At 34.8% G+C, this 12,653-nt stretch overlaps 1 protein-coding gene across 8 annotated transcripts; it reads right to left on the bottom strand.

The window, feature by feature from the left end:
- Positions 1-368: 368 nt before the first annotated feature.
- On the bottom strand, positions 369-7,624 carry LOC114264719 (protein CLAVATA3 INSENSITIVE RECEPTOR KINASE 4-like). Of its 8 annotated transcripts, none has more exons than XM_082875853.1 (12): positions 7,471-7,624; positions 7,141-7,230; positions 6,346-6,457; positions 5,814-6,060; positions 5,164-5,720; positions 4,955-5,029; positions 3,411-3,533; positions 3,196-3,320; positions 2,874-2,941; positions 2,704-2,792; positions 867-1,258; positions 369-647 (listed from the first exon to the last, which is right to left on the bottom strand). In XM_082875853.1, exons 6-12 carry the CDS (start codon positions 4,956-4,958, stop codon positions 618-620), a joined length of 831 nt encoding a protein of 276 aa, XP_082731979.1. In that variant the 5' UTR covers positions 4,959-5,029; positions 5,164-5,720; positions 5,814-6,060; positions 6,346-6,457; positions 7,141-7,230; positions 7,471-7,624; the 3' UTR covers positions 369-617. The 8 variants fall into 8 exon arrangements, with proteins under 8 accessions (XP_082731979.1, XP_082731967.1, XP_082731960.1 ...); XM_082875841.1 differs by having other exon boundaries at positions 5,814-6,069; XM_082875834.1 differs by having other exon boundaries at positions 5,814-6,069; positions 6,346-6,461.
- Positions 7,625-12,653: the final 5,029 nt, after the last annotated feature.

The raw sequence follows: 12,653 nt of genomic DNA on the forward strand, positions 1-12,653 counted from the left end.
CGACCAAACATGTTTGTCGCCAAAAGAAATGTTTGCGCAACTAAAATTTTAGTCGGCAATAGACCTATTCGCGACCAAATCATTTGGTTGCCAAAATTAATAATTTAAACGACTAATTATTTAGTCGCCAAATGTGCTTGGTGATACACCGACTACTTTATTTAGTCGGCAAAAGTATAACTTATCTTTCCCGACTAATCAATTGGTCGCCAAAACTAGAAAAACAAAACCAAAATTTGGTCGCAACATCCAACAAAATAAACCTGTAATTTATAATAATCCATCCAATTTATTCAATATAATCTGTAATTTGCAAAAATCATTCAAACCAATAAATAAATTGAATTATGAACATTCAACAAAATACATACATCAACAAAATACACATTCAAAAAAATAAATTGAATTATGGTAACATACTAAATAAGTGTGAATAAAGTTAATAAAATCAAAGTACAAGGTTCTAACCTGCAAAATCCATATTAAATAACACTCTTTCATTAATATGGTAACATATTTAATAATTGTTAATTGAGTAAAATGCAGGGCTACTTCAACTGCTTTTTCTAACTCTTCTGCACTAACACATCCCTTGAGGTCCCTATCCACTAGCACTTCTAGTCTTTTTCTGCGTACAAGGTTCTAACCTGCAAAATCCAACTAATAATTACGATCCATGATTAATGGACACAATGGAAAAAAGAAAATACAACTTTGGGAAGTAGGGTGAAAGAAAATACAAAAGAAAATACAAGGTTCTATCAATTCTTTTCTTACTAAAAACATGAAAATGGAAACTTTGCACCCAAAAAAATAAAAAAGAAGAAAATAGTACCAAAATACAGATATCATAAAATAGTACTTACCCAATCAAGGATCATTCCCTTCTGAATCTGACCATTTCCAGCATCTAATGCCTTCTGCCCTGTTACAAGTTCCAATAGCAGTATGCCAAATCCAAAAACATCGGTTTTCTCAGAAGACCGCCCAGTTGAAAGATACTCGGGGGCGATGTGTTCTACAGTACCCCTCACAGCAGTAGTGACATGTGAATCCCTAAGATCTAACAGCTTAGCAAGACCAAAATCCCCAACAACCGCTTCAAATCTTTCATCAAGCAAAATGTTTGCGGCTTTGACATCCCTGTGAATTATTCTTGGATTGCACTGCTCGTGTAAGTATAAAAGTCCGCGGGCAGCACCAAGGGCAATATGCATGCGTTTATTCCAATCCAAAGACGACTTTTCCCCACCAGTGTCTGTTAATGAGAATTCAGAGACAAGGAAGTTGTATTTGTATTCAATTAGAGAAACCATGTGAATGGAATATAACTAGTTCCCATGCAATTTTAAGCCCAATAAGGATGGAAACTTGTCTAACAATCAATCATAGTAACATTGAAATTCATCATTTACTAGCATAGTGATTATATAATGATGCACGGTGGATTTTGACCTAATTCTTTCCTTTAGACCCTCAAATTGGTGATTTTGCCAATTTTGGAAAGTTATGTTCTAGTAATAACTTTATTTGGGGATATCCGTTTTGACATATTTATAATATTTTCTAGTATCCAAATTTGGACTTAACCCAAATTTCTCAAATTTTTGTAATTTTTTTTATTCTTTTTGTTACTTTTGTGTCTAGCAAGGAATTAGTTTAATTAGTTGTTTTCTTGTTGGATTAGGGCTTCTCATATTATAAATAATGTATGCCCTGCATTGTAACCCTGCATTGTACTCAATTAATAAAATAACACTCTTTCATATTAAATAACACTCTTTCATCAACCATATTAAATAAGTGTAGAAAAAGCAGATGAAGTAGCCCTGCATTGTACTCAATTAATAAAGTTAATAAAAAATTAACAATTTTAAACAATTAACAATTAACAATTTTTAAGCATAACTTTACTTTAATTTAAGGGGCTTACTGTAATTTACCCTAAAAAAATCGTATTAAGGCAGTCCATCGCAAGTCACTCTTCCTACAAGTTTATTAAAAATATCAGACGTAAAGAGACGGATGGATATTCCCAAATAAAGCGCACAAGCTTTAAATGAATATGGTGACAATAGACATTCTGTCCTTACCCTAATGTTACAACACTAGATAATAGTTGTAAGTTACATCAATTCATTGTATTGGTGATAATGCGCCAAGTAAAGAAAATCTAGAGATGAAATGGATAACCCCGTATGATTCTTTGAAAAGCACGATTGTCGAAACAACAGTAGAATCAAAGTTCAATGGCAGCAACATCTGTTATTCCTAGTTCAACACAATTTGGGTTGACACCAGGTTCTTCTAACATACTGAATGCAGAAAATCCGTAGTAGGAGTGATAAAGATCAGGAAGCTGGCCCAGGAATTTATTGAAACCACCATACTGGTGCAGGAACGATTACAAGAAGATGAAAATCAGAACTTCGTAAATTACCTCAGGAAGATCTAATAGATATGCTTCCTGTATGCGAGTAAAATTACATCAACAACATTGCAATAAATAAGTTTCCAAAAGAAAAACAAAGACAATGAGGATCTGTATGGAGTATAATGCCTATATAATTATGCATATTTCATATAATTGTTTCAAGTATGTCATGGCTCATATGATGGAACCCTTCTAATCATTGTTAAGCACTTTATCACTTTACGTAATGAATAATAGATCTAAGGAAGCAGAAGGAGAAACAATAGTACCTGGGACTGGCAAAGTCAACAAAAATTGGCGTAATGCTTTCTCGTCGATGAATTTGTGGCCCCCTAAGATCCTCAGAACTCCTCCAACCCTATAGAAGAACATTGCTGTGTTATGCCACAAGAACTGCAACTTAGACCATGGGGCTTTAAGAACGTATTTTGGAATTTACCAAAAGGCATAACAGGTGTCACTAGGCTTGTTGGGTCGACCTTGAAATCCACCATTAGCTGCCAGCCTCTGCATGAAGAAAAGGATGAGAGTGAAAGTACTCTCAGAGCTGAGAATTCATCAAGGATATACTAAAAAAACGTCAAACATGCAAATTGTTTGATAAAATGCAAGATCATGGAGTGTCATTTGATTCATTCACGAGCATTGAATCATTTGGAAGTTCCTTTGGCTCTGAACAGCTTTATCTCAGTTCATGTGTCAGAAGCACAGGGTTTCAGTGCACAGTAAATACCCTTTCCGTATTAAATGAGAAAATAAACCTGTAGGCTCCAATCTAGAAGCAATGGCACATTTATGATGGAAGAGGATGCGCCTTTAGACAATACATCATCTTCAATGAATCCCGAATACCGGAGAGACGCAACAGCACAGTAAGTTACACCACCTGTGCCACTAAAACAAATGAGTAGTTAAAACTATAACATGGGGTTGGTTCTAATAAATCCTAACAAATATTACTGGAAGAGGAAATGACCTGTGGAAAAAAACAGGCAAAAAGATTTGAAGCTTGGATTATAATTTGGAATGTAGGAGCTCCATCTTGTCCCAATTCCTTCACATTTGTTTGACAAGAACCAATGGTATGACAGGCACGTACCTGAACGAAAAACAAAAAAATTTGATCAGTCATGATCATCAAATGACCATATCAGGTTCTTGTAAAGGCTGTAAAGCTGAAAACCTAATGCAGGATAAGCTAACTTCCTGGAAACGAGTATAGAAGCTTGTTTTTTTTTACTAAGCTTAAAATGGAAAAGTTTTTCTTTTCCTCTGCCTACATCTCATTAAATGTACAAGGCGTTGAAGTTCAATAGGATAGGTCCACCAATGAGTTCCTGGAAACTAGTATAGAAGCATTTTTTTTAAACTAATCTTAAAATGAAAAAGTTTTTCTTTTTGTCTGCCTACAACTCATTAAATGTACAAGGTGTTGAAGTTCAATGGGATAGGTCCACCAATGAGTCCATATCCAGGAAAATCCATTGCCAACACTGTATACTCAATTCAAAAAATTTAATGGGTATTCACAGCTAGCATCTTATTATGATTTTAATTGGGTATGTGATAGAGATACTCACAATATCTCCAAAGTCTGCAGTAGTCCTAGCGTTGAAGGAATCTTGCCACTGAGTTCATTGTTATTAAAAACCCTGCTCAAATTAATTCACAAGATGACATATTTGAATTGAAAAGCTGGTTCTGTTGAGTAAGTCCACATATATAGATTTAAATTATAGAAAAATACCAAGAATATATATTAGGTGTATGATGGGGCCCATTTCGGGTCAATGGAGCTGTCAGCATTCAAAATGCATGAAGGCATTGCATGTAGTTTATCAACTCTAGCAAACAATTTATAGGTTGAAAACATTTTCTGTTGTTCAATTTTGTATATTTAAATTTACTTCACACCGATCACTAAAGTCCATGGTGTTAGAAATGCAGCTACTATGCTGTTGTATTTCATCGTTGTTGTGAAGTCAATAGTTTTTAGTTGTATTTCATCGTTGTTGTGAAGTCAATAGTTTTCTGTATTGTTGTAATATGTAATGACTCCTATGGTTGGCAATGGCATTACCCAGTTCATGAGTTCTTGGAATTTCTTGTTGATAAGAAGACCAGACAAGGCAAATGTCATTTTAAATTGAGCAACAACCAACTACTATGATGCAATCAAAATCTTGGTGTCAAAAACAGATTAGTTTTACTGGGATTCACCTTGCTAAAAACTTTCAGAATCCAGAGAGGCAGGTCTCAGTTTTAGATTGAATTTTTACCTAGTGTCATGACTTGTTTGATTATATTAAAAGAAATGCTCTTGGTGCACCACTGCAAAGAAATGATTCAAAACTACCAAGGCAATAGTAAAGTATACCCACATTGTGTACTTTAATGTTATTTTTATTCATTTGAAATGAAATATAGTGGGTGTTTGGGAAGTGGATTTTTTTATGTTGTTCTGTCATTCAAGTGCATACCAGAGACTCGTGAATAAATAGCTGGTTCAAAGGAACTCACACATGTATCAGAGACATATTTGATTTGAAAAGCTGAGATGGGATTTCGCCAGAGAGGTGATTGCTTCCACAATGACTGTGAATAGTGTAAAGAATTTAGTTAGCTTAAATACAGAGAGAGAGAGAGAGAGAGAGAGAGAGAGAGAGAGAGAGAGAGAGAGAGAGAGAGAGAGAGAGAGAGAGAGAGAGAGAGAGAGAGATTAGACATACAAGTGCTTTGCTTTAACCAGCTTATCCAGACCAGGTGTGCTCCCATTAGAGACAGGGATGGTTCCAGAAAGGTTATTGCCAGTCAGATCCAACCAATAAAGATTAAAGAGATTACCCATTGAAGTCTGCAATACATAAACATGCCACAAGTCTGCAAACATTAGGAGACTTGACGAACTCATTCTTAAGACAATATTCGATAAGCACTTCAAAATATTCTCAAAGATTTTGTTTGGACTATCATCTCCGGATAATCTCGAATAATAGGAGTTGTCACTTCTGCACTTTCATGGTCTGTAACTCTGCATTCTAGCTGGACATACAAAAAGCCCGTGTTCATTCCACAGCAATCTAGAGACTTGAATCTTAACGAAATGAAATTTGGTGTTATTTGAGCTTATACTCTAACTTTTGAGGATCTAAGCACCTCTCAGGTGGTCTATCCTCAATGGGAGGTCTCTTTACTGGAGTCTTGATTGTTTGTATTTTCAAATTCAATGACCATTTGTTCTTTGAAGAATTAGAACACGTCTGGTTCTCTTTCCCTCGCCCGTCATCTGAAAATCAAAATAGAGCATAATCAATTTTTTTTCTGATGTTTTTTCTTCAGTTAAGGGCCATTCAAAACATTGTATATTTAAAAGTAATACCGGGAAGAGAAGGTAAATGCCCCAATGTGGATGTTGCTGAACTGCCTTCAGTTTGAACTGAAAACTTGGATTGCTTTAGTTTGGAATTCTTAATTGGGTATGGATCATATAAATCAGCTGAACTTTCCAAATTCCTATTTGAGGAAGAAATGTAAACAGCTTCCTGATAAAGGCCTTGTCTGAAATGCACTACCTGTTCTTCAAGCCTAACAACCTCCTCTTCCAAAACAGTCACTTCAGCAAGAAGCTGTAGTGTCTAAAAATATCAAAATTCAGAATTATAATCACAATTCTCACCCAAAATACATTTTGTGGTCAAAATTCATTGACTGTTAGATAAAAAAATATTAGGTGAAATTGGGGAAATTGCATCAATGTCAATCTTTCCATTCAAAGTTGTATACCCATTATTCTCATTATTACTAAAATTGTTTGTGGTTCGCTTATCCAAATTGCAAATACTATTCACAATTACAAATATAAAAATGAAATCAAATATAAAAAATGTTTACACAGAGAGTGAATTACTAACAGATGGAGGCAGATCAGGAGGAAGACGAGGTAGGGCTCCCAGGGTCTGGTGAAAGCCCTCTCCAATGCTCTGTGAACATTCTCTTCATGTCTAAGCTTCTTCTTTAGCTTATCTACCTGACAGTACAGGAACAATATTATTGCAGAGCCATAATCAGTAGAATCAAATTTGGGCCTTTTTTTACGAGCCCAAGACGAAGAAAACTAGGGTTCCCTATGAGGCCATGCTTAGCCTTGTACAGCAGCAATTGAGCGGTGGTCAGCCTCCCGGAACAGTCGCCGCCACCGCTGATGAGGTTTTGGGTGTTTTGAAGAACAATAACCTCAACAAGAGTAAGGAGATTGAGAAATTGTTAAACGCTATGTCGAATCATGTTTTCGATCAGATGGTTTGTATTGGGAACCTAATCACTGATTTCCAAGAAGAATAAGATAATGTTATGATTGATGATAATGTGGGTTTTACTGTTGTGTTTGACGAGGAAGAAGAACAGGAGGAAGAGAATGGTTTTGATGTGGTTGAGGGGTATGATGAGAAGGAGGGAGAAGATGATGATGATGGGTTGAAAGAAGGGGGGGAAACATAGAAAGAAGGCGGTGTTGTTGTTTGAGACCATATTATATTTTTTAAGGTTACAAGAAGAGAAATATTTTAAGAACACTAAATCATTTGATCAGTATCAAAAATGTGATTAAAAGCCAGTATTTAAATGATATTCAAGAAAATATAGGAACTGAAATGAAGTTCTTTGCAACTGATCAATATTGTTCATATCTTCCCCTAGATAAAACAAACCTGGGTTTTAGCACTGATCCAAGAATCCCCCCATATATATATGCCATGGTTCCGAACCAGCACAGCTGTTGTTTTTGGATAAGCTTCAATCTATGCCACAATGGGAAAAGCTCAATCAGTCTGAAGCAATATTCACTCAGAACAACAATATAGAATCAGAAATTCTCTACATCATTTTAATGGTCCAGAGGTTCATGTTTGAAGTCATTTTTTCACCTCTTAGTTTTGAGTACAATTCTGTGTTTCAAACTTAAAAAGGAAGTCTAGCGAATACTGGCATACATATACAACAAGAAAACAACCAAAAGATTTAACTGCATAAAAACATACAATGTTTTCTGGACACTAGCAAATGAACACAGGAAAGAGCAATCATGACATTTTGAAGTTTCTTCACTGCAACAGAACAGTTTTGGTAAGAAGGAAACAACAAGAATTGGCAACATGCATTAAAAGCATAACATAAAGGGATCATAGAAGGAATAGTTTGATACAAACCCCTTGGGTAGAACTCACCCTTGAAAAAATATAAATGTAAATAATAGTTAATTATAAATAGTACATTTATATAATAGTGGTAATTGACTTTTTTAGTATATTTATATATATTGTATATATAATTGTATAATTAAAGTTTTAATTGTAACTTAAGTCTCATACGCAAGTATGAATTTATAAATTTTTTGGTTCATTAAGGCTCGTGAACAGGCTCGAGCTCAAGCTCGAGTCCAGCCTAAGCCAACTCGGCTCCAGCCTAAGCCAACTCGGCTTGAGCTCGGTATGTTAAGTTTTTATTAAACTCAAGCTCAAACTCGTTAAAATCTTAATAAACAAGCCCAAACATACTAAAGCTTGGCTCAGCTCAGCTCGGCTCATTTTGCAGCCCTTGCCGATATGGGATCGTAGCATACCACAACACTCTACAGTCAACGTCCACGGCAGCTCACTCTATCAATACTAACCTAGTGGTAGCCTTTTCCCTTCTGGTAGCTTCACTCAACTATCAGCATTCGACACCTTTTTAGGTGTCTTAATCCAGCCTATAGGTCGCCCCCTCCACGGTTTGAACCGCAAAGCCGCACCCATTCGATCCCACACTCACATAGGTGCGTCCGATCCCATACTTGACGTGGTGGCTGGCCCTGATACCAAATGATGCGTACCCCTTGGGTAAAACTCACCCTTGAAAATCGGCTTGCAAAGGGAGGGTGCCCAAGAGGCTTATATGCATATGGCCAAGGCCTATGTTAAACAATTTTAAAAAATGATTCTTATTATCAATTGTTTGCACTTCAATTTTCAATATGTAGAATTGTTTAATATTTCGCAATAAACTACCAAAGCAATAAAATTCTTAAAAATTATGTAAACAAACCAACACTTAAAAAGAAGCTGATATAATTGTCAGATACATGCACGTTTACACAATCGTTTGTTATTGTTCATAGTTTCTAGTCTGCACATATATCAAAAATTCAACAAAGCTAAGTAAGCAAAGCGAGCTTTTTAAAGAAGCTGATAGTATTCTGAGATACAAAGTTACAAACCCATGCAATCACATGTCATTCTTGTTCAGATCTAAGTCCGTCAATCAAATTGAAACCCATATAGATATCTTTTTCTTTTCTTTTCTTTTCTTTACTCAACATCATGCAAAATCCGCATTTCAACTCAAAAAGTAATGCATTTTCTAAGTTAAATGAATAAACAGAACATACAGATTCAGCAGGAGAATCTGTCAGCTCCCACTCATGAGCGGTGTTTTCTATTATTGGGACAACAAGCTCATCATAATAACCATGCCATTGAATTCCTTTTATCATTTCCATATGAGTAATCTGTAATCAAACAAAAAATGCACAATAATGAGATAGAAGACCCAATCAAGACCAAGCAAAAGTCAATTTTCAACAAGTTGATGGAACCATCTGTTAACGCTGGCTGTTGTCAAAATAGCCTCGATTATTATTTGGTAATGAGATAATTCCCCAACCACAGTTATCAGAATAACTCTCTTGCAATGAAAAAAGATGCCCATTTCTAAAACCCAAAAATTAATATATATTACAGGGAGAAATTTCTTTTCCATTTTCCATAAAACTCTTGTAGATGCTCTAAATTTTTGGGGAGAAATGTTCCCAGGAGTGGTACAAATTGAATTTTTTTCTTTGTTTAGTGGCACATAAATCCCATCTTAGGTGCAGGAATCCCCTACAGGGGTTGACATTTCTACTCTAGAACCTGGATTCCTTGATTAAGAGCAATAATCAAGTTAGATTGGGGATTACATATGAAAAAATAGATTGTGGAAAAGTTATTGGAATTGTTTATACTCAAGTACAAGAGCTAAAGTTCAAAAATTTACTCGAAACTCCTTTGCTAAAGGATTTATCATTGTCACGAGACAAGATTCCATTCCATGACTGTGAATAACAGCACTAGCATTACGCATATTGTATGCCTGCAAAACAAAGCAAAGGTGTTATTTTACTTGGCAAAAGAAAATCATAAAAAGGAAACAAAAAACATAAATGAACCTAGATTTATTGAATGGCTACACCCCCTGAAACATCAAAACTCTGTTTCCCACACCTTGGGCATTGAGGGCTTGGCAGACACCGGCCTAGTCAACGGAACCTCATTCATCTCCCACAGCGTCGCCGCCAAGTTCCTCGCAGACACCGGCCTCGACCTCCCACCACCGCTCTGCGACGGTGCGTACTTGGGTGAATCCAAAGCCGCCGCCGTCGTCCTCCAAGACGGAACCGGAGTGCTTGATATGGATCCCCGAGGCTTACCCACCAAAATGGCCCGCTTGAATCGGTAATTCTGCAACACAAAGGACGAAGACGAAGACGAAGAGCAACCCCTCTTTCGGATCTTGCAGGATCTGGGAATCAAACCCTCCACAACCCGATTCTGCCTTGGCATTATCAATTTCAATTTATCACACACTCTCTCTCTCTCTCTCTCTGATCTACGAAGAAGAAAGGATTTGCATTTAAAACTTCAAACCCTAGAAAGTTATGATATGGGCTTTGAAAGTGTATGTATATGTTTTTTCATAGCTGGAGCTGGTGGATGGAGTGGGTTGGGGTAATCAGTAGTAGGAGAGCGATGTAAACAAAAGGAAATAAGAGAGAGAGAGAGAGAGAGCATGTGAAGGTGAATGCGTGGAACAAAACGACCTCGTTTTAAAAATGGCGACCAATTTTGTTTGTCGCAAAAAAAATTCAATTCCCGGCTCTATAAAAATTAAATTTGCCTCCCAAACTTTTGGCGACCAAAAGATCATATTAGTCGCAGAAAAGGTACCTTCGCCGACTAATTTTTTTAGTCGCCAAATCTCAATCAACGGCGACTAAAATATTAGTCGCTAAAAGTACAAATTTGGTGACTAATTTTTTTTTGTTGCTAAAAAAAAGTTTTTGGCGACCAAATTTTTTGTCGCCAAAAAATATGTGACCTTCCGCGACCAAATTTGTAGTTGGTCGGCAAAAGCATACCACTTTCTGCGACCAACTCATTTTTTGGTCACCAAAATATAACCTTCTGCGACCAATAATATTTGGTCGCCAAAAATAAACATCATTCGCGACTAATTAATATTTGGTCGCCAAATGTTATTTTTTGCGATCAAAATTTTTTTAATCGACAAAAGTGATCGCAAAATATATAAATTCTTGTAGTGTACTAGACAGATTGGGTTGCCTAACGGGCTGATATCCACTCTAGTTTGAATATGCACGTGGGAAACCACAGGGTTGAAATGCTATTTCATCAACTTGCGTTACTTGTCAGATGGCTAGCTTTTAATATTAAAAAAAAAAAATTGATTTTAATCAATAATTTTTTTTTTTTTTTTAAAAAAAAACCTGATTTACAAAGTCATGGCAGCTAAAATATAGGGTAAACTACCAATAGGTCCTAATAGTTGAACTTAATTTCTATCAAGTCCTATTAAAAATAAGTCTTGGTAAAATTATTGCTAAAAATAATTTTTTTGTGATAATTTTTTATATATGTCGCTAAAAATTGACAATTAGTGACTTTTTTTTGTCATAATTTTTATAAATTGTCGCTAAAACTTACAATTAGTGACTTTTTTATGACAAATTTTTTTCATAAGACCTATTAGACAATAAGTCCACTTATTAGGACTTACACGTAAGTACCCCTAAAATATATGATGGACAAACATTACTGCTTTTTTAATAATATCATATTTTTATTTTTATTTTTTTGTTCTTTCAATAAAATTTTAATATGAGTGTTAGTGTTCATAAAATTATTTAAAAGGATTATAAAATGTCACTTTCATTTCTTATGAAAATTTTGTTAGATGTCATTACTTGGGAAATTGTCAAACCTTATATGGCTTGGGAAGGAAGGGAATCAAGAAATTATAAGGCATAGTTTTTGTTTAAGAATAAGTTATTTTAAGTAATTTTTTAACTTTTAACGAAAAGATATGTAGAAAAGTTTAAAAGATATGTAAAAAAGTAAAAAAATTGATGTGACAACTTATAATTACTTTTTTGACTAAAACATATAATTATCAAGGGAAGCCTTAATTTATCATAGTTTAATTTATAGCCACTAAAGTAACATTTGTTGCAAGGATTTGTATAAACTGCAATTTATTCAACAAAACGTCTCTAGTCATTCTTGGTGGACTATTCGTCTGGCTGGACTTTTCAATTAGATTTGTAGAACTTATTAGTAGTCTAATTTTATTAATTCAATCTATTTATTTGGAGGTCTTTATGTATAAATTAATTATAAAAAAATTTAATTAATTCAATAATTATAATTATATATATTTTTCTACAAAAATAGATGGGGATTATGAGTTTCAAAATAAATTGTTCATCCGTAGTTACAATTAACAAATTAATTTGTTATTTTTATCAACAAACAAGAACATACAAATAAATTGATCATATCATCACAATGAAACATATGGTGAGTGTCATGATTCCAATTCAACCATTCAGTCCACCAAAGTGGAATAAAAACAAAGTACTTCCTTTTTGTAATATGATCCATATAGAGTCTAGTCATGAATCATGAAGCTTTCACAAGGATTAGGTTTGAGACTTTCAATGCATTTGGTTTATTCTTCTCTCATTGAATTCATTGATGGACATTTATTAATTGAAAATTTAATTCAAAGAATAACACGTAGTACAATGTATTTAGAAAAAAATATATATTTAAAAAAAAACAGTGGCTTTGGTCCAGTCCAATATCAGATTGGATCGTGTTGTTGGGCCCGTGAGGGCCCACCACAGGTCTTGTTTTGATAATCCGAATCGTTCAATGTGTAGAACTCGTTGAGTACTACATACTTGTAAAAAATCACGTTGATCGGATATCGATAGTTATGTGAACAAAACAGTTTTTTATGAACCGTTAATTTTTTCACCGTCTATTTTTTTTATACAAAACTGTTTTGATCACATAGCTATTGATATCCGATAAACTTGATTTTTTACAGGCATATAGTACTT

The sequence above is a fragment of the Camellia sinensis genome, chromosome 1 (assembly GCF_055761805.1).
Source record: "Camellia sinensis isolate YWXY chromosome 1, ASM5576180v1, whole genome shotgun sequence".
In the NCBI taxonomy this organism is placed as follows: Eukaryota; Viridiplantae; Streptophyta; class Magnoliopsida; order Ericales; family Theaceae; genus Camellia; species Camellia sinensis.

Excerpts from the sequence above, each read along its gene's own strand:
- LOC114264719 (XM_082875853.1), bottom strand. Across the intron at positions 1,259-2,703 it reads GTTGACTTTGCCAGTCCCAG|ACACTGGTGGGGAAAAGTCG; the intron begins GTACTATTGTTT and ends TCTCATTAACAG. Across the intron at positions 648-866 it reads AGGGAATGATCCTTGATTGG|GTTAGAACCTTGTACGCAGA; the intron begins GTAAGTACTATT and ends TGGATTTTGCAG.